This window comes from Pseudochaenichthys georgianus, chromosome 4, assembly GCF_902827115.2.
Source record: "Pseudochaenichthys georgianus chromosome 4, fPseGeo1.2, whole genome shotgun sequence".
Lineage (NCBI taxonomy): Eukaryota > Metazoa > Chordata > Actinopteri > Perciformes > Channichthyidae > Pseudochaenichthys > Pseudochaenichthys georgianus.
Genome location: NC_047506.1, coordinates 10,383,061 through 10,405,106, shown reverse-complemented (window position 1 = coordinate 10,405,106; position 22,046 = coordinate 10,383,061). Strand labels below are relative to the sequence as shown.

The following is a 22,046-nucleotide window of genomic DNA, read 5'->3' as shown; positions in this document are numbered from 1 at the left end:
ATTTCTTCACACCAAGCTGCTTACCTATTGCAGATTCAGTCTTCCCAGCCTGGTGCAGGTCTACAATTGTGTTTCTGGTGACCTTTGACAGCTCTTTGGTCTTGGCCATAGTGGAGTTTGGAGTGTGACTGTTTGAGGTTGTGGACAGGTGTCTTTTATACTGATATCAAGTTCAAACAAGTGCCATTAATACAGTTAACGAGTGGAGGACAGAGGAGGCTCTTAAAGAAGAAGTTACAGGTCTGTGAGAGCCAGAAATCTTGTTTGTTTGTAGGTGACCAAATACTTATTTTACAGAGGAATTGACCAATTAATTCATTAAAAATCCTACAATGTGATTTCCTGGATTCTTTCCCCCCCATTCTGTCTCTCATAGTTGAAGTGTACCTAGGATGAAAATTACAGGCCTCTCTCATCTTTTTAAGTGGGAGAACTTGCACAATTGGTGGCTGAATAAATACTTTTTTGCCCCAATGTATATCTAGGATTATACTGCAGCGTACAGCAGCCCATTTAAAACTGCCTATTAAATCTAAGAGTGTGTGCCTGTGTGTGGCTATGTGGGTGTTAAAGTGGATTACTGTGTGGTTCCACTGACAACTTAAGCAAAGCCTTTCTCAAACATGTTTGAGTTGTCAGCCACAAAAGGCTTTAATAATGCTTGCACAATGCAAATAAAGAAACTCGGCTCCATAAAAACCACCCAGGTTTTTACGCCTAATCACTATTTAGGAAAATATACATTTAGAACATGCACACATGTAAACAGATGTTTGGCCCTAGATATCAGTTCCTTTGTTTCCACAAGCTGCTGATGAGTTGCACACATATACAAAGCTCACAAATACACACAGACACAGACACTCACACACACATTTGAGTGGCTGAGGTCAGCAGAGTGGTGCAGAGTGAATCCCTGTCCCTCTGTGTGAATGCTGCAGGGACCGGGGGGCCGCTGGCTGAAGCATGTGCTTACTCAGAGAGATTTTATTCACAGGAATAAATGCCCCTTTACACACAGGCATCAGTGGGACACTCTCTAGGGGACTTTGACCAGCAGGCACCTGCGAGGGCAGCCTCTGAATGCTGCTGCTGGCCTGTAGGTACATTTGAAGAGATGTTGGATTCAACACTGTTTTGTAGAAAATCAACTCTGGTCCACATTAGCGACTAGAGGATATTTATAATGCATTTTGAAAATATCAGTTACAACTCTTCAAGATATTCCTAATGCTTGGCCGCACTGTCAGTTGAGAGAGGACAAACGCACAGCTGCTCCAGTGAAGGGAAACCTGAGCAGTGTCCAGAGGCCAGATCAGGCTGGCTGGTTGGCTGGCTGGGCGTTTCTCTCTTGTTGCCATAATGGCATTATTACCCCTGGGACAAAAGCCTGGCTGCGAAGAAGAGGACCGTGGAGTCTTTGAAACCTGACGCCACTGTCTGGATAATGCTACCCTAAACCTAATTCAATACATTCCGCATGTTCTTGCCCTCCCTCCCCTCATCTGCTCCTTGATTTCCTGCAAATCTCTGAGCACATCTTTGGCTTTCTTTATCTGAAGACTTTAGGTGTTGAATTGACCCAACAGTGTGAATGTTCCGTATACATTCCGTAATGTTAAGTATTGAAGGGAGCTTCTTCTCTGTATGTAAACAGGATGTAGCTCAGTGGCTACAGCACAGATAAGGCCTGCGTCAATAAAGATGCAGCTGAGCTGATTACTGTGCAGCGCTGGCCACAGCTGAGCAGATAAGTACTCCACAACACAGTCAACAATGCGTCTGGAAGCAACAGCAGCACCCATAAACCACTGATAGATAATTAAGCGGCCTTGAGTGTGCAGCAAGAGGAGTCTCTCACTCTCATCTCTACCTCATTCACTTTTTTCCCTCCCTCCATTTCATCCTCCTTCTGTCTGCCACTGGCATATTGGCCCTCGTTAACGACACAAAGAGCACTGAGATGCATCAAAAGGGGTATTGTTCTCAGTGAAACAGTGAAATCTCCCTGACCCCCAACCCCCAATCTCTGGATGCGCACAGCATGTGCACACACACACAAATACAGAGGATTGTAGTGGGCCATGCAGTAAGAGAAAGTGACAGACAGGGCCCTGTGTAGCAGCAGGGAGGAGGCCCAGGCCAGGACAGTGTGGCGAAACAGAGAGCTTTCAGTCTGTTGGCTATGACGAAGCATGGCTGTATTAGATCATGCTGCCTCGGCTCTCATTTACATTACATGACATACAACCTAGTTGTGTTGATGTTAATGTTTTTTACAATGCTGATCCTATGTTAATAAGTAGAATGGCCATGTTGAGTGATTCCTCCTTCATATGATCCTAAAAATACAGTTGTGTGCAAATTGAAAAACTTCACTGAAATGGAAAAATAAAAGCTTATCAATGAGCTCATTCGCAACACATACAACTTCACAAGATATTCATTTCCGACGTCCACTGAAAAACTCAAACACAAGCTTAAACATATGCAAGATTGCCTGCTAACAAACGGTTATGGTAGGGAACAGCCCAGCAATCTGCTTTATCTAAATAAGCAGTTTGAGGGTGTTTACTGAAGAGGGATATAATCAGGGATGAGAGTGGAGTGAGACAGGACAGGCTGAATCTTTACTGCACTATTGTTGTCCAAGAGTAAACTACAAGCTGTTGCTCATCTCTTTTGTCAAAGTGTTGTCTTTGATTGTGTAATTCAATTGTTTGACCGTATGGAGACGTTGGGAAGAGTATAAAGAGATGAATGTGTCTGGTTTGTGTACCAACATAAAGAGAAACTGTCACATCCGTCAACATGATCCCTCTGGCTTGCCCACGGGAACCACATGCGATACACACATAACGCCATAGATGCCTCACACATGCTACCCACACATGCATTGCAGAGCGTGCACGTATATACACTCTTTCACCCTTGAGGCCACACAGTCCATCTAATGACAGCTCTGGGCGCTCATTCTACCTCATAAACCCATGGACACACACACACACACACACACACACACACACACACACACACACACACACACACACACACACACACACACACACACACACACACACACACACACACACACACACACCTCTAATCGCAGCCCTGCGCAGACATAAACCCCAGGGGTTTGTCCTTTAACTGATGCACCAGCACCAGCAGTCACATTTCACAACGACTGGCTGAAAATGTCTGGCCGCAATGCCAACACTACAAAATATATTTCAACACAGAAATGCACACTTAAAATTGCATACATTCTTCAAGGACTAGTAGCCTTGAGGCCTTGACTGTTGTAATAAACATCAGCTGATCTATATCCGATTACATAATCCAATGATGGTCTTCTGCCAGAGGACCCTCCTCACCTTCTTAAGAGCCCTAACCTCGCCTCGTCCTGCAGCCACAACATTAACACACATCACAACGCACCACAGGCCGCCCCTAAAGCCACAGATAACACCGAGGCATGCATACAGTGATGTAATCACACAGTAAATACCATACCATATATCGACTATAGTCAGAACTGATTCTGATGTCACATTTTCTTCTCCGCCGTTAAATGCATGCATCGAGCCCATGGCTGTGTGTGAGTACAGGAAATGTCATACAGAGAAAACTGCAAAAACAGCCTCTTTTCTGCCTGACCTTTGACCTAATCCGAAGAATAGACAAGACAACAGTGGCATGCAAACAACTTCCAAAACATCTCTTCAATCCATACACGTGGTCGTTCTTGGAACCTATAGCAAACAAGTTAGTGGCTACGATTTGTTGATTACAACAACAACAACAACAAATGAGTGCTGCTTGGCTAGCGCACTTCATGTAGATTTGGTACACTGTCATGTTTTCCCCCCACATAATTCCACCTCTCTTTTCCTCTGTGTCAAGCTAGATATTCATCAAGAGCACTTTTGTGCATTATTTCTCAGACTGCTCTTACTGACGGAAAAGACTCAAGCAGAACTCTTGAAAGTGTTTACCCTGACAATAAGGTTAGCCGTTTTGGACTTACTTTGTTTATAGGGACATCCTAATAGGTGTTGGATTACTACTCAGTGGGTTGTTATCAGGCGACTTTTTTAACGCATTCACTTTACTATATATTTCTGATTGTATTCAAGTATATGGTGATCAAAGATCTTTCATGGCATTTTTCGTCATTAGTGCTAAGCCATTTAAAAAGACGGAAGACAAGCTCAAGTGGAGAGGGAGCAGAGAGGGAAGGAAGGGCGGGAAAGAAAGGGAATGAGCTGCGAGGACAAAAAAAAAAAGGACAGGATTTCATTTCACAACCACACCTACCTCTGACCGACACTACCTTTCCGTTTCCCACCCTTTCCTGAGCACTATGTATGCACATACACACACATCGTGCCCCCTGGTTCACTCACTCCCAAAATTGCACCAGATGTCACTTCAAGAGTCTTTGGCCAGGGCACTACAGCCAGATGAAGAATTTGAGAAATTCTGGAAAATATTTGTAGAGCGGCTCAGGATTGAAGTGGCTGAGGCCTGGAGAGGTAGAGGTTAAACCTCTCCAGCTTTAATGAGGGGCTGTGTGCCTGACTGCTGTCATGCTATAGCAGCTAATGGAGAGGTAAGAGTTGGGTTTGAGCCATATAGGGTTAATTCTCCAGGGCCAGTTAAGAAGCCGATTCCCCAAGCCAAAAGGTTACACTCCTCTCCGCTACCAATAACAATCTCAGCGCCTGTCACGCGTGGAGAATCACGTCACTGAACACCTGACCGTAAAGCAGATCAGAGCGGATAACAGGACATTTGAGAAGCTGATGGAAAAAAGGCAATCTTGTGGCTAATATATTTGAGTGGTTAGTCACTATAGCAACACCCTGACAGATCTTGTGGAGCTTTAAAATAAACCCACAGGAGTGAAAGTCAATGGAGCCAGTCCGGGGTGAATCCATGTTTCTATTCTGCAGAAAAGGCCCCTGCAGCTCAAACTCTTGAGTGGCTTCCAAACCCAGACGCACTAATGTGGGCCAAGCAAACACACAATGTATAATCTCCTTTGCATTGTGTCAAACTTAATCTGAGTTTAGGCGAGGCTACTTTCAGAGATGTTTTCACAATAAACATCCACTCTCAACCGGATGCTAATAGGCTACCTGACAGCATGCAGCCATGTTGAGGACAGCGAATAAAGAGAAGAAGTCATTTCAGTCTGCGGCGGAGGTTGTGTATTCATAGTGAGTGTATGGCGTTTGTGTGTGTTCTCCTTATAGCGTCGCTACATCAACTCTGCTGCTCAGTAAGAGGGGAACCCGAGCCGAGGTGAATTCAGCAGATGATCTTGGGCTCAGCTGCCAAAAGCACACGCTAACTCCGGTCTCAGCGGTTGAGCACCGTGTGTGTGTGTGTGTGTGTGTGTGTGTGTGTGTGTGTGTGTGTGTGTGTGTGTGTGTGTGTGTGTGTGTGTGTGTGTGTGTGTGTGTGTGTGTGTGTGTGTGTGTGTGTGTGTGTGTGTGTGTGTGTGTGTGTGTGTGTGATCCTGCTGTGTTTGCATCATTAGCCTTAATAAGCAGAAGCAACATAAGGAGGTAACCATTCTTTAGTTTGTGCACATGTGTGTGAGTACAGATGGCCTCAGATGTCCTTTATGCAAATAGGAGTGCTACCCATGCCTGAGGGTGGGTGTGTCATGGAGATGGACAACATACACAAAGGTGTCCCTGCACAGTGTGTGTGTAGCACCAGCTGGCAGATAGGAACTAATTAAAAAGGTAATTTTAGGATATCTATGCATAGCTGTATAGTGTACACCACCCTGCTCTGATGCCACACAAAGCATTCATCTGAGCCCTACACACCCTCATTCCTCATTCAGGACCCTCTGATAACCCCCCTTCTCTACGGGGCTATCTCCTTTTTTCTTTAAACCCCCCTGTCCCTCCACCCTCTGAAAACCCCATGTGTGATCCCCCCTAAACCACTAAAGTGGGCCAACCAATCCCCACTGAGCAGCCAGATTGTGTTTAGCATGACAAAAGAGAATCTGTGTGACCATTCGTGTCTGTGTGTTGTTTACATGCATTGTGTGTGTGTGTGTGTGTGTGTGTGTGTGTGTGTGTGTGTGTGTGTGTGTGTGTGTGTGTGTGTGTGTGTGTGTGTGTGTGTGTGTGTGTGTGTGTGTGTGTGTGTGTGTGTGTGTGTGTGTGTGTGTGTGTGTGTGTTGTGTGTGTGTGACATGGAAAAGACAAGCTTTTACCAGTGAAGGAAGTTGGTTTAAGCAGGAAATTCACTCCACATGCGCTCAAAGCACATCTCCATGTATATGCGTGCAGATGAAACAGCGTATCTTTGTCTGAGGTTCTTTAATAAGCTAACCAATATAAGCCCACTGGAAAACTTTGCATCTGTTAAGCAGATCTGCTTCAACAAATATGGAGTTAATTTGTACCATTTTGTAACATCCTGGGGGATAAAATCCGGTTTCTTTGTGACAATGTTGCAATTGTGTTATTACCGTTGATGCCTCAGTTTCTCCATATAAAGCTGCGGCTCACACCTGCCCCTCTTATGCCTGGTCAGCCACGCCTCCCACCTCTCCATCTCTCTGTTAGATTGGAGAGGCATTCCCCTGCCACAACACATGCTTAAGCAATTATTCCACACAGTCCCATGGACAGAGAGGGAGGAAGAGGGCTAGAAAGGGGAGAGCCATGGAGAGAGAGAGAGAAAGAAATTTGAAGTGGAGTGATCAGGGGCAGCTGGCCAGGGATTTGCAGGGTTCTGGGAGAGAATGTGTAGAAGTTAGAACTCCCATAATCCTTTTCTAAAAGAGAGAAAGGAGAGACGGAGGGATTGAAAACAAAGAGAAGAGAAAGGGGGGGGGCACTGAGCCAGAAACTAAAAGGACTACAGTGACAACGGCCAAAAACAAACTAGCTATGAAAGCAACACAAACGCTGAATCTGGACGGGACGCCAGCTGAATAACAAGTTAGGACTAACAAACAAACTTTACATTACAAACAAGTTGGAGCAGTCAAGGCCATTGGCATCGCCTCGGCTTCAGTGACAGTTCGATCAGCTACGAATCAATTTTCAACTTTGTTACATCGATGTTAGTGTCAGTCAAATGTCATCTCTACTTTTGGACAGCTCTAGCTAGAATGGCACCTCTGGAGGATTAGGGTCAGATGAACAGGGTTCTGAGGGCACAGGAGGGGTGTCAAGGGCTACTTAAAAAGGGCAGGTTACAACACTTCAAAACACTCATGCCCCGGGTGTTGGCAGGCAGCAAGAGGACACTGATAGATCCCATGATGCTCTGTGGACTTTACAATTATCAATATATGATGTGTTGACAACATGTTCATCTTGCTGTCACAGCAGAGTAACCATACGCGTGTCAGTCGATCAGCAGAATGTCAACGTCTTATATTGATTAATAAACTAGGTTTGAAGGTTGTTTGTATTGTGAGATTGTTAAAAATACACAATTTCTAGCAAACAATGTGAACGCCTATGTAATGATGCATGTTTTTGCTATTTAGTACCGCGTCTCCGGCATGGGGTGGTGTGTTGGAACTGCATGATAAGGGGATGTTGCAGATAAAGTAGTCTTGTTGTGACAGATAACGGGGAATACTTTTAAAACGATAAGGCTTTTACTGCCAACTATTAGAAAGTGAGTTCCGCTTTTAATCTATTTATTTGTTCATGCTTTTGTGAATGCAGAGTTTAAAGCAGCTGACTCAAAACAGCTGATGTGAGGCGAAAACGTAAACAATTCAAATTATAACAGAGACGGAAACACACAAAACTGTTTCAAACACTTACCAAGTAGAAGACAGAAGACGTCGAGCGCTATTAGAAACTTCTTCTTGCTGTTGTCAACACCATTGTTGTTATTTAATGTAGAGGTTCCTCCGTTTCTTGTCTCTTGGGCCATTGCTTTCTCATACATGTACTTTTGCATTTGAATGTCCCCGTTTCAGCTCAAAATCCCACACCACGCGGTAGGTGAAGAAAGTCTGTCAGTGTCTCAAGTCCTTCAAAAAAAATGTCATGCAAAGCTCGGAGGTCTCGTAAAGTTTAAAATCTGCGGATGACACGTTGTCTCGTGTTTCAATTTCTCTATAAAAAGGTTAAAATATATGAGTACTATCTGGTGAACGGACTCGCGCCACGGACTCAAGAAAGAAAAGTTGCCTGCGCTCGCAATGAATGGAAAGCCCGCTCCCCTTTATCTGTCTTGGTTCAAAGACTTGGAGTGAGTGGAATTGCGCTGCGCATCGACAGCCGCTCTTGTTATATCAATCCTTCTTCTCCTCCTCCTCCCCCCTGCTCTCTTCAAGTTCCCCCCAGCAGCTTCAAGGCTCAGCCCTCTTCCCTCTGCTAGCGGTGGGTAATCACCTCCATCCCTGCATGGAAAACTTTCTCAGACTGACCGAGAGGGAGAGGAGCGCGCAGACACAGCGCCCCCAGCGGTAGAGCGGCACGTGACAGGCGCACTTGAGTGAAGCGGTTACCATAGTGGGAAATACTCACTCATCTTCGTAGGAAAACATGGAAAACACTCAATTTTAGAATCAATAGAATGAACTGTATATAGACACAGAGAAGTTAAAGTCAAAACGTGCACATTGTACCACAATACATATATTACAATGAATACAGTAGAGTAAATATATTAATAATGATATGCTTAATGGAATCTATTGTCAGGTCATGGCTGAAACCCTATGCTATTGGAGATGGGATGTTCTTTTGTTATCCTAAAAAAATTATAAAAGAAAAAAACGTATTCAACGATAAATATTCTAACAGTTTGTTTCACAAGTTAAGGTTGAAAGATTTATGCTGAGTAATGTGTAATAATGAAATAAAATAGAAACATGAAACATTGTAGAGATATGTTAAATATGTGTTTCGTCAATGCATCTTTAACATGACGCTGATAAAGATGGGGGATTTTTCGAAAACGATTAGGAAATTCTAAGATTTTATAGATTCCTGCCAGTACCAATTACACAAATACTTTTTTATGATTCAATCTTTTTTCCTTTTCATTATTCGTTTTTTCTGAGGAAAAGTGGAACAGGGACTTTTGATTGCTGTGGCCAGATTACTTTGACAGAGAGTGCTCACAGAGCAGCAGAAGTCCCAAGAGTTATACTGTATGATTATAAATTTGACTTACACTGCCATCTAGCGGTCAAACATGAACATGTCTTTCATTTTTGTTTGTAACCCATCTCGATGTAACCCTCCTGTTGTCTTCGGGTCAAATCTGACCGATTTACTACTTTCATCAATCATAACTTTTTTGTTTTACATTCGATTGCATTAAGGCTTTATGAAATCCTTCACAGTTGACATTTGAACATATACAATTGCTGATCACCACTTTCGTTGAAACAATATTTACAGTTTGAAAGGGTGTTAAATAAAATGTGGTGATGATTAATGGTTTTTGTGTTAATGTAATAGCAGTTAAACCGGACCGCGAACACCAAAGTAAGGGGGGGGGGGGGGGGGGGGGGAAGAGGAAGGCAATAGGAGGGTTTAACTTTATTTTCCTTGATATCTTCACAAACCCCATCTGTTGTAAACAATGAATGAAAGGTTAGCATCATATTAACGCTTTAAATAAAACTGGGGTCTTAGTTTTTACAAAAACAAGTTTACATATTGTATTCTGTGTGGACTAATCACAGCGAGGGACGTAAACTACATCAAAAAGCACTTATTTGTAAGAATAACAATGAATATGTCCCTGACCCTGTCATTACAAATTGATATGCCATAGAGATGGAAACTTGACACTGCTCTGGTTATGGACATTGGATGAAAAACCAAAACAAACAGCAGAATTACAATCATGCATTGCACTCCCGTAACATCTCCTGCCTGCCACTGTATGCACATGTTGGATTTTAATCTTTTCATGACAATTTATATAACACGTATCCTATTATTTACAACTCAAACATCAGTAACTGTTTGGGTTGTCTTGAATAATGATGGCCTGCCGTTGTGAATCCGATTAGTCGTGTGAACTGTCTATACTATAGGCTATATCAGGGAAGGAAGTTAACCGGGATGCAAAATTCGACACCACACCCGTGTGAAACGCACACCAAACAGCCGTTTGGCTATGGGGTCATAATCCCGGTTGTGACTCACAAAACGGTGTTTTACCATAGCATATGGGGATCCAGAAAGACAGTTACCTATTTCAACTACAATATTGACCCAAAAAGCGGACAGTGCGTTCTGCGCTTAACGGGGCAGAGTCTCCTGTGCTATCTCCCAGTTACTGAGGGTGCCCCGCCCCCTCCGCGCACACCACAGGCAGCCGGGCAGCACATTCTCCGCACCAAGCGAGCCCAGCCGTCGGTAACGGAGAAGATGGCAGAGAGGCAACAACAGAAACACGAAGGCAGGGTACAAATCGCGCCATTACATCCTCGGCAACACGCTCGGAGTGGGAACCTTCGGGAAAGTGAAGAGTTAAGTCGTGCTGTTGTGAATGTGTGCGTTTGTGTGTGAAGTAAACATGAAGTAGTCACGGAGCTTTCCCCCAGTTAGCGTAGCTCGACGGGTTACCAGCTGTGACAGAAGGGATTTAAAGCGTAAATCTGCTTCGAGAATCCGCCAGCTTGAAAGTCAAATTCTTTCACGAAGCCCCCGCTGTGGCTACTCTTTACAGCTATGGCAGGTGAAATTACGTACGTCAGCAGCTAACGGAAGATGCACAGTCATACCCACTTTATTATCTTATAATAATGTAAGAAGTTTGTGTTGTGGTTTTTCTGCCCCGTGTAGCATCAAACACGGTTTACAGCTTGCCCGAAACCCACCGTGTGAGCATGATGTTAACTGTCACTGACAAGATGTTTATACACGCTGTAGGTTGTCCGCTATATGATCCCATTGCAAACATGTGTTGGCCTGCTAATGCCCACTAAGTCGAGACAACCTTACGTTCAAGTACTGGAGGGCTATCTATAGGATTTTATTTCACTTTTTGCGTGACCTTGTGAGCTTTAACAAGCATGTTTCTTGTGTGCGTAAGGGATGTATTAGTTTAGCTGGGACAACCCTCCTCATGTCTTGGCTACATCATAATCCCCTTATTATATTTTTTTGCAATCTAGCAAGCATCAAAACTATTACAAAAATCAGTTTAAAACGTATTTACATATTACAAAACACGTTTTAGTTGCATAGCCTACCTAATACTGCCTTCAATCCAAATAATGAAAAAAAAATACACAAGATAGAAAAGAAAAATGTAAAAACAAAAAACATGACAAACTGAGCTGAAAAAACTAACCCATCAGTGGACTGCAATCCAATACACAAAACATCATGCATGAAAAAACAGCTTAAAAAACAAAGACTTCAGACCCTCAGAAAGGCCGATAGCTCCAACTCCCTAAACAAGGACTTGGCCAGCAGATAAGGAATAAGAGAGCAAAACATTGTTTGCATAATTGTAATAACAACAGTAATATACTGTCATGTTGAAGCCCACGGTGCTTAAGATAATCCAAATAAAACATAACATATATCTTTCCTCTCTCTTGTGAGTCCCTATGTGTTTTTTTATCTGCCTGCTGCATCTGCTTCATATCTACATTCTGTTGTTTTCAGTTGGCGAGCATCAGTTGACGGGTCATAAAGTGGCTGTAAAGATCCTAAACAGACAGAAGCTCCGCACCCTCGATGTCGTCGGGAAGATTAAAAGAGAGATCCAGAACCTCAAACTGTTCAGACACCCACACATTATCAAGCTGTAAGTGCAGACAGATGACACATCCTGCTCAAAGATTGTAAGACTCTCTGTGCTGACAGTGACACAGAGAGATAACAGATATTTGAAAATAAGGGGGCTTATGTAATGTGGCCCTTTTGCTATGTTGTGTTGTCTCTGTTGTGGCATGTTTTGCATGTTCCTGTTTGTTTGCTACAGCTGCTTGTGCAGTACTGAGCATGCCCACAGGGCTCCCATGAGGTAGAACACAGAAATGCCAATACAAAATCAATGCACACACACTTCTGGTTAGCTCAGAAATCCAGAATTGGCTATTATCTCTTCATGTCTAAATCCTTGTCCTCCTCCCAGATGTCTTGGCCTTTTGTGTTTTTGTTTTCTTTGACCTTGTGTTCCCTGTTTCTCTTTCCTTCATTCTCACTGACCTCTTTCTCCTTGTCAGTCCATGTCTCTCTGTTTTCTCTCCAAACAATCTCTTGTGTTATTTTTAGGTAAGGGTTAGTCCACTGACATACTGTAAGCTAGTGCAGATATATGAGCTTGAGTGCTGTGGAACACTCTGTCACAAACATTTACATTCAAAACACTGGCACAAACACACATATATTTTAGACTCAGAAGCTTGCATGGACACTCGCCTCTTTGTTTGGCTATATTGGCCCTTTTTGTTGGAACCAGCATGAAAGGAAACTAATAAGAATAAGTGTCCTAACGTATTACAGACAAAGAGAGAAATTGTGATTTGGTTTGTGCATTTCCGCCCAAGGTCCCGGCTGTGTTATGCTACACTCGTCTAAACACGAATAAATCAGATTGTGATGAAGTACAGAATCTCCTGAGAGCAACCACTCATGAGATTGGGCCTGTATTGTATTAAGCCTGACCTTTATGAAATAATGCCTACCCTTAGCAGTCATACATCACAGCGTAGCCTCGCCTTTCTCTGCATTGTTTCTCTATATTTCTTCCTTTTGTGTTTTGAAGCAAATACATTTTCTCTAGACATGATATAATAGCCTATTGACATGTTTATAGTTATATTACATGTAGGGATAGGATGTTAAAGAGGCAGAAGTGTTCATTAACTTACAGTATGTAGATGTCAATACAAGCACATGTTTGTGTTTTAGGTACCAGGTGATAAGTAAACATCCACAGACTTCTTCATGTTATGGAGTATGTTTCTGGCGGTGAGCTGTTTGACTACATCTGCAAACATGGACGGGTAAGATATTGCATTTATTAGTTGTTGTGCTCAAAGCTGTCTGTATTTGCAGTTTAAATGTGATTTCTAATAATGTTTCTGTCTGTGTTTTAAAAAATGTGTGTAAAGGTTACTATAGGGCCCCCTCAAAATCAGTTGCGACATCTCAATGTGTTTTCCCTTCAATAAATTCAAGTTATCCTCATCGACTAGGTCCCAGGAGACACTGCATTACAGACATAGTTAGTCCTGTAGTAACAGCTCGAGTTGTATACACAGTAATGGCGTTGCAAAGCAGTGTCTGAGGTGATGTGACCTTTTTTTAACAACACTTACGGGATTTGTTTTATTTGGCAGGTGTTCTAAACAAGTAATACTTGTATCAGTGTTTCATTGGGGGTCATAAACACTGCAAAATGCAACTTTCTTTGACTATAGAGATATAGTTATTTAGGATAAGTTGTATTAGCATTTTTTTAGAACTATGAATGTTTTCCTACTCTGTAGAGACAGCTAAATACTGTCTAAATTACAGCTAGCTTACTTTTCCTTTCACTATTCGTGTGACCTTCCAAGTAATATGATTTATAGTTTATAAGTCATGAACACTTGATTGACAACAGTTTTATTTTTCTGTCAATATGAATTTTAATGTTTACTTCACTCACATTTAACTTTCTTTGAGATTTAATGGTATTGGTATTCCACAATCACACACACATATAAACAAGCACATGTAAGACATCTACGTAAAGACAATCTCTTCTTGGGACTGTCTTTATTTTTAAAAGAATAATCCTATTTGGACCTGGGCCATGAGCCATAACAACCTCATGACCAGCCCTGAACATGATACTTTTGCTCAAAACAACACGTCTTATCCAACGTTCTTACCAAACAATAAGAAAAACACTCACGGTTCGATCATGTGGATTTCATATTGTGTCTTTCAGGTGGAGGACACAGAAGCTCGGCGTCTTTTCCAGCAGATTATCTCAGCTGTGGACTACTGCCACAGACACATGGTGGTCCACAGAGACCTCAAACCTGAGAACGTCCTGCTGGATGCCAGCAAGAATGCCAAGATAGCTGACTTTGGTAAGAACCCTAGAGACTTACAGTTAAAAGGAGAGACAAAAGGATTGGTATGGCAGAATAATTGTTAGGGAATTTAAGAAGAGAGAAAGCACAACAGAATATTTTCATGGGGGGAAAAAGAAACACGAAGAGGCAGAGTTGTGGCAGAGCAATTGGAAAGTTGATTAGAGGCAAGAGAACATTGGTTGCAGTTATATAAGTCATACACTTAATTATACACTCATACAAAAGTGTGAAATCACCATCTTGCACCTGTTAACCTCATAATTAAATGAACATTTATTTCTCACTGAGCACAGTTTCTCATCGGTTATGGCATGATTTTTCTGGCTGATTTGTTAAAAGACTGTACCCGAGGCAATAAGACCATGAAAGAGAGAAATATTTTCACAAACACACTTAGGCCCGTGTGCACAGCAGGGTGTGTGGGCTGCAGAGAGGTCCCCTAGCAACGGCCAGGTCTCATATCATGTCTGGCAGGAAGCCTTGAGACCCAGTGTCATCCGATAGGGAAGGAATCGTGGGGGCTTACAGCAGTGGTTCTCAAACTTCTTCTGTCAGGCAGAAGGGGGGCCTTTGGAGAAAAAAAAAAGTTGGGCCCCCCCAACACAAATAGTCAGGCTCAGTGGCGGTGCCAGAGATTTTTTTTGGGGGTACTGTGGGGTAGCTTGACGTTTCATAGAGGGTGCTCAAACATTTAGGGTTTCCCATTAATGTACCGGGCGCTACAGTGGAACTTTCTACTGCAACAATCCCCACGCATATACACAATGTCCCCGCGACTGTTACAATGAAGGCTCGATAATCAGCTCACGGCATATAGGTGTAAGCAGGGGTAAAGTGATATTTTTATAGGTGGTGTGTGGACCTCACATGGGGGGATCCGGGGGCAAGCTCCCCCGGGAAGATTTATTTTTAAATATTGAAGTTAAAAGCATCAATCTGGTGCACTTTGAGAGCAACATGAAGAGATCTATGGATACATCTCTCAGCACCCATATGAAACAGAACTGTTAACAGATTTACTATTTCTTTATGGATATTTTACAAATCACTTCCCTTTTAAACTTTATACATTTTTTAATGTCATATAGTATTTCATACCTGTTTTTAATTTATTCTCTTATTTTTTTATAACTATAATGATCATATAAACGTGTGCCTCGGAAATAATTGTTTACATTAATGGTGACCAAAACGTTTGAGATCCACTGAGATAACACTGAGAGAGTCCTTTAGCTCACTGAGTCTCTCAGTCTGACAGGAGAGGACTCTCCTCCACTTTGTTTTTAGCGTAGCTCGCTAGCATCAGAAGCTAACATCAACGATCTCCGGTACCGGTGCGCTCTCTCTCTCTCTCTCTCTCTCGCTCGCGCACACACACAAAATGGCTTGTTCCACACACACACAGAGCCGAGCTTTAATGAAACACAGAGACCCAGGCGTAATAGTACTGTACTGTATCATATTATTTTCGATTCAATAATTTTTCCAAATATGATTTTTTTATTTTTATTTTTTTAATAACCATTTTTCCTCCTGGTCTCTCGCGCCCCCCATGTCATGCCTCTGCGCCCCCCAGGGGGGGCGCGCCCCCCACTTTGAGAACCACTGGCTTACAGCAAGTGTTTTGGCTGAGGGCAACAGACACTGGAGAGCAGGGAGAGGGAGTGTTAAAGGAACCGGGCTAAAAGATAAAGGAAAGGTCAGCACTTCACAGTGTTTAGCGTTTGACAGAGGCCCTGGCAGGCAGAGACAGGCTCATCTAATTAGATGAGCTTTGTGCTTAGAGCCTAGAGTCTTGGCGGGTAAATGAGGATAAAGATATCGGCCGTGCCCGCAACGTAAAACTCTGCCCTCCCTGTCTGGGGGCCATGTTCATTTAACCAAAGGATCAATGGCAATAATACGATGATAGAGGATTGTTTCATTAGTCTGTGTTATTGTCCGACTTAAACACCGAAGGGTGTTAATATGCATCTGATATATTTATCCCGCGCTTGGCTAACAGGTCTGTCGAACATGATGTCAGATGGGGAGTTCCTACGGACGAGCTGTGGCTCACCCAACTACGCTGCTCCAGAGGTCATCTCAGGAAGGTGTGTGTGTGTGTGTGTGTGTGTGGTGTGTGTGTGTGTGTGTGTGTGTGTGTGTGTGTGTGTGTGTGTGTGTGTGTGTGTGTGTGTGTGTGTGTGTGTGTGTGTGTGTGTGTGTGTGTGTGTGTGTGTGTGTGTGTGTTGTGTGTGTGTGTGTGTGTGTGTGTGTGTGTGTGTGTGTGTGTGTGTGTGTGTGTGTGTGTGTGTGTGTGTGTGTGTGTGTGTGTGTGTGTGTGTGCGCGCGCGCGCTACCCCACATGGGATTGAAGAGAGAAAAATGAGAAGACTCACAAACAGAACTCAAACGATCTAAAAGCATAAACAAAATGTTATATTAATATTACTATATAAAATGTTTGTTGGTTACCTGTCACGTCTTCTCATGGCTCCGTCAGGCTCTATGCCGGCCCAGAGGTGGACATCTGGAGCTGTGGGGTAATCCTGTACGCCCTGCTGTGCGGCACGCTGCCCTTCGATGATGACCACGTCCCCACGCTGTTCAAGAAGATCAGAGGAGGGGTCTTCTACATGCCAGAGTACCTGACTCGCCCGGTGGCCTCGCTGCTCACACTTATGCTGCAGGTGGACCCTCTGAAGAGAGCCACCATCAAAGACATAAGGTGCGCCCCCCACTCTGTGTGCCGCATTTATCTTCTCTTGATCCCTGCCATGGTCACACAGGTTAAATCATTGTTAAGAGCTGCATTGTCTTTAGTCTCTGCACTCTGCGGAGGATTGAGTAACATTTGTCATTCAGCTTTTTTCACCACATTGCCTAGAACCCAGCATTTTCAGATGATTGTATTAACAAGTCATCAGATTTTATTTCTCAAAGCAGTGGGAGGAAAATTGAAGTTAACATCAAACAGAAGTGTATTTTCTCTTATCTTAGTGCTTGGCCTATAATGGTAAAGGTCCCCCATCTGAAGTGTGATTACAAAAACAGCATTATATGTCATACTGTGACATTTTGAGATGATTTGCTTTTCCATATCCCCTTAGGTTGGGTTTTCTGATAACTGACGGTTATTCTCTCTGTTAGGGAACACGAGTGGTTCAAGCAGGACCTGCCGTGCTACCTGTTCCCCGAGGACCCCTCGTACGATTCGTCAGTGCTGGATGAGGAGGCCGTCAGGGAAGTGTGCGAGAAGTTTGAATGCACCGAGACAGAGTTTGTGTCCAGCCTTTACAGCGGGGATCCACAGGTACACAAGACACTTTTTAAAGAAATAAATCGGCCTTTTCTCTGTTTACTAAACTGTGACTGTTTTAGTAGTGAAGCCATATATTTGGTGTCATGATCTTGGCAGTGAAACAATGTGTTATAAGATATTTGACGCTAAAGTTGGGAGTTATTTACTTTACTTTAGCCAACATCAACGTCTGCCTTTGGTTTCAATGAATTATCTCTTTAGTCTTTAAATGACTGCTTCCTCCCTGTCTATGCAGGATCATCTGTCCGTAGCTTATCACCTGATAATAGACAACCGTCGCATCATGACCCAGGCCAGCGAGTTCTACCTGGCCTCCAGTCCTCCTCAGGGCTCCTTCATAGAAGAGGGCATGCCACTGCCCCCCGGGGTTAAAGCCCACCCAGAAAGGATGCCTCCCCTCCTGGCTGACAGCCCAAAGGTTCGTTGTTCTCTGGATGCTCTCAACACCACCCGGCCCAAACCCCTAGCCATGAAGAAGGCCAAGTGGCACCTCGGCATCAGGAGTCAGAGCAGACCCTACGACATCATGGCTGAAGTGTACAGGGCTATGAGAACCCTCAGCTTTGATTGGAAGGTAAGAGGATGTGTCTTAAACATAACGTATACATACAGTATTTACAAAGGCGTATATATGAATGACATGGTCTGTTTTATGTTCTGAAGGTGGTGAACCCATATCACCTGCGGGTGCGGAGGAAGAATCCAGTGACAGGAAACTTGGTGAAAATGAGCCTGCAGCTGTACCAGGTGGACAGCAGATCTTACCTCCTCGACTTCAAAAGCATCGATGGTTAGTGACAGACAAAACTGATTTTACAACACCTATCATTTGGAATAATCCATACCTAAATGAAAGAACATTTGCATCATAAAGAATTTGTTCTTCTCTGATAGCAAATGCATTCACAATGTTGCTACACTGCAACTCAATTTGTCTGCCCTAATTTCACGGCTCTAAAATCTGCTTTAGCTGAGTTGGTAGAGGAGGTGGTGTTTATGCAGATTAAATGGCAGGGTGCACTTCTGGTACTTATTTAAGCATCAACTTGCACTTACGATGCAGCCTACGCAGGCCACCTCTTTTACAAACGCAAGCACAAAAGGCATCTTTTCATTCGTCATGTATATATGCCGTGCTTTCCTATGTGTTAGATTATTCTACACACAAACAATTGTAAAAATATTTACCACCAATTATCATGAGTAGATCGTGACCGTCCTCTACCTCTGCCTTATTCTCATCTTCTCTTTTTAAGATTGAATGTGCCTCGTTTAAAGGGGACCTATCATGCAAAATGCACTTTTGATGTCTTTTATACATAAAGATGTGTCCCCGGTGCGTCGGGGAACTCCCGCAGCGTCAGAAAATAAAACCCTCTCTCTTTTCGTCCGTACCCAAATCTTTTAAAAAGAGGGGTACAACGAGCGGATACAGATTTGCTGCCGATTTGACGTCATATCGGCAGCGGACCCACAGAAAGTTGCTATCAGAAACAATGCCTGACGTGTTTTGGACGTAATCTCGTCTTTGTTTACATTAGCAAGCCTTGCTAACACTCAGAGCTAACCTGTACTGTCGAGCACGTGTTTAAAAAGCAGGAAATAAAAAAAGGAACTCACCTTGTGATAAACCCGCAAGAGAAAAAGCATTTGAGCTCCATACTGTTTCAGAAATAATCCTTGATGTGGTTTAGAACAGGATGGCGATTTATCACAGCAGAATTGAACTTTATCTCCGGTAGAATTCTGATCAGGCATTAGCTCCGCCTACTCTTTTTTTTTTTTTTAAGCTAATGACCCAAAATCCGCATTTCTCTAACAGGGCTGCAAAAGAGGGGTATGAGCAGTATGAGGCATGGCTACAATGGGTGATCTGTTTGGTATTTTAAGCAAAAAACTTCACAGACATGTTTTGTATAGGCCCTACAATATATTTTTCCAATATAGCACAATAGGTCCACTTTAAAGGCTAAATTCCTAATTCAATTCAAACATTTTTCTTGAGAGTACTTGAATTTATTTTAACATGAGAGTAATTGGTTGTGATTTATAATTAATCCAGTAATTGCATTATGGATGCACGTTAAACATTTGAATTCAACAGACAAAAAACGTTTCCTATATCATTTTAGAATCGCTATACAAACACATTGACCTCATTCCCTCTCTGATCATCTGATTCTCTCTCATCACCCCAGATGACATCATCGAGGCGGCAGGTAAATCAGGGTCGTCCACTCCCCAGAGGTCGGGCTCCACGGCCGGGCTGCACAGACCCAGACTGAGCATCGACTCGGCGACCCCGGCGCTGGACATGCAGCTGCTCAGCTCCTCGGGGTCACTGTTTGGCTCCTCCCCCCTGCTCACCTCACGCCAGGGTTCACACACCATGGACTTCTTTGAAATGTGTGCCAGTTTGATCACTACGCTCGCACGCTGAGACCTCCTCACCTCGCTGCCACCTGGGTGTCAGTGGGGATTTAAAGCCAAATGCTGATCTGGGATGTAGGGAGTGTAGAGGTTCGGAGTGACTTCCTCTTTCTGTCTCCTCGCCATCTCAGCTCCAGTGGTACTGGACTGGAAGGGTGAATGGCTGTCACCTCAGATCAAGGAGACATAGAGAGGAAGCCTTTCTCAGAGAGGCAGATAATTAGTTTTATTTTTTCTTGTTTTGACACAGTCATGGGGTCAGAGTCTTAGAGTTTAAACATCCAGCCACAGCTAATGAAAACTGATCCTGGGAGTGGAGTCTGTGAACTGGTCGGCATAGAGAGAGGCATTAGGGCACAGCTCAGTCGCGTTGCAGTCTGCAAAGGTCAAGTGTAACGTCACTACTCCCACAAACACCTTCAATCTGTTATTCACTGCTGTCATCAACCCAAAATACACTGATCCTGCTGACTTTGCCCAAGCCACTGATCAGAGGTCAGTTTTAATGTTTGTCTTATATAGTGATCAAGACACTGGTTGATACACTTTACATTGAATCTGTGTTCTGAGGGAAAGTTAAAACATATAAAATCTTATTTCAGATTTTATATTATATGGTTTGTAAACTGCTTTTGTTCTCCATGTAAACAATATATTTATGATGCAATCGTATAACGTGGGTGGAAAGGTTGGCCAAGGTATACCAAATAACAGACTTTATACAACATAAAATAGATCATTATTTAGATATCAGATCCATATTTATTTTTGAAAGATTGTTATTTAGGCACTGTTATAGTATTTAAGCACAGAATCTATGTAGAGGTTTATTCTGATTTTGAATAGATTGTAGAAGATTAATGAACCTGGAGAGACAGCCGGATAGCCGGGCAATAATACTCTGCATAACACTGATGAGTGTCGAAGCACAGATACACACCATCTCACAGGAGTTTACACAACCACCCCATAATCTGACTATTGTTGTGAAGCAACGGACTGTGCATAGGTATGATATTCTCTGATATTCCAAAGAAAAGACACACACACTCTACACTTAATTTAAGTGCATGAATGCGTTAATGTTGCGTAGTCATGCATGTCCAGAATATAACTGAAAAACATGGCAGTCAGTCAGATAAGCAGTGAGCTAAGAAAGAAGCCATGTGCTAGGCTACAATTAATAACAATCAAAACCAAAGTATTCCCCTTAGGCCTTTTAAAAGGCATCAACAATAAGCGCCTAATGTAGATCTATAATCTATATAATCTAGAATAGATTTTCTCTGTGCATATTAATATTTACTTCATAAATTACTACAGAAGTCAATCAATTTTCAAAATGGCTACTAATCATTCTAGAAGTAATAAAGTTAATTAGCCGTGTGTACGAATAGATAATGATGATGACAATCGATGAGAGGAAGATGATCAATCCATGTGAGCTGGTGTGTATCTGCTGCAGGACAAGCCACAGAAACCTTTTTCCAGCTGCCTTAAAGAATGCAACACAGTCATTCTGTGCATGTGTTTATGGAGAGTGTGTGCATGAGCCAGTGTGTGTAGAGGAGATCAGATGAGTGTGTCACATGACTTTCTTGTTCTTTGTCTGGAGGATCTTTGCAGTGACTTTAAAGTTGGTAGAAAGTCGTGTCAAAATGGGATGTCTGTGTGTTGGCGCTGTCCTCTGTGTGTTCCGACTGTTGAGCTGTCTGTTCGTCTGCACTTTAAAACTCATTTGCAGATTTAGTGTTGTATTGCATCACAGCCTTGTTGTGGATACATAAACTTTACTGTACCTGTTGTTTCTTGTCCTATGTTTTCAGACTGCATGTTAAGTGAAAGTTGATGCTGCTCAGATAAATCCTCCTGTCCGTCTTTCTCTCGGTTTCTTTCCTTGGTTTTAGAGCAGCGTATTTGTTTTCATAGAGGTGTTGCCTTTCTACTGTTCTCAGTCAAATATGTAGGGGGTTAGTAAGGCAAGGCAAGGCAAGGCAAGGCAAGGCAAGGCAAGGCAAAGTGCTTTACAAAAAATGAAAGACATTAAGCACTCTACTTAAGACAGGTGTAACAAAACCCCAAAATGGCCAATATATAATATATTACACACCCTCGTAATGTGTTATACCTTTGTATCCATCATTATATTCACAGGCTGTGGGGTAGCAGGCAGGGGTTTATTTATTTCTAATTAAAAAGGAGATTAACCGGAAAACATTTCAGAAACTTTGGTGACGTTGG

General features: G+C 42.9%; 2 protein-coding genes across 3 annotated transcripts in view; one reads left to right on the top strand and one right to left on the bottom strand.

The window, feature by feature from the left end:
• plpp3 (phospholipid phosphatase 3) overlaps positions 1-8,412 on the bottom strand; it is a 32,211-nt gene extending 23,799 nt beyond the window's left edge. The window contains exon 1 of one of the 2 annotated variants that reach the window (XM_034081491.2): positions 7,821-8,412. In XM_034081491.2, the coding sequence (XP_033937382.1) occupies positions 7,821-7,959 (139 nt within the window). In that variant the 5' untranslated portion in view covers positions 7,960-8,412. The remainder of the gene's footprint in view (positions 1-7,820) is intronic. The other variant, XM_034081489.2, reaches the window with a different exon arrangement.
• Positions 8,413-10,318: 1,906 nt separating this feature from the next.
• On the top strand, positions 10,319-21,687 carry prkaa2 (protein kinase, AMP-activated, alpha 2 catalytic subunit). Its single transcript, XM_034080808.2, is given in 13 exon segments — positions 10,319-10,442; positions 10,444-10,495; positions 11,643-11,784; positions 12,894-12,909; positions 12,912-12,930; positions 12,933-12,988; positions 13,921-14,065; positions 16,077-16,164; positions 16,557-16,781; positions 17,204-17,366; positions 17,611-17,949; positions 18,039-18,165; positions 19,574-21,687. Coding segments are annotated over 13 exon segments (1,662 nt in total). The 5' UTR covers positions 10,319-10,394; the 3' UTR covers positions 19,816-21,687.
• Positions 21,688-22,046: the final 359 nt, after the last annotated feature.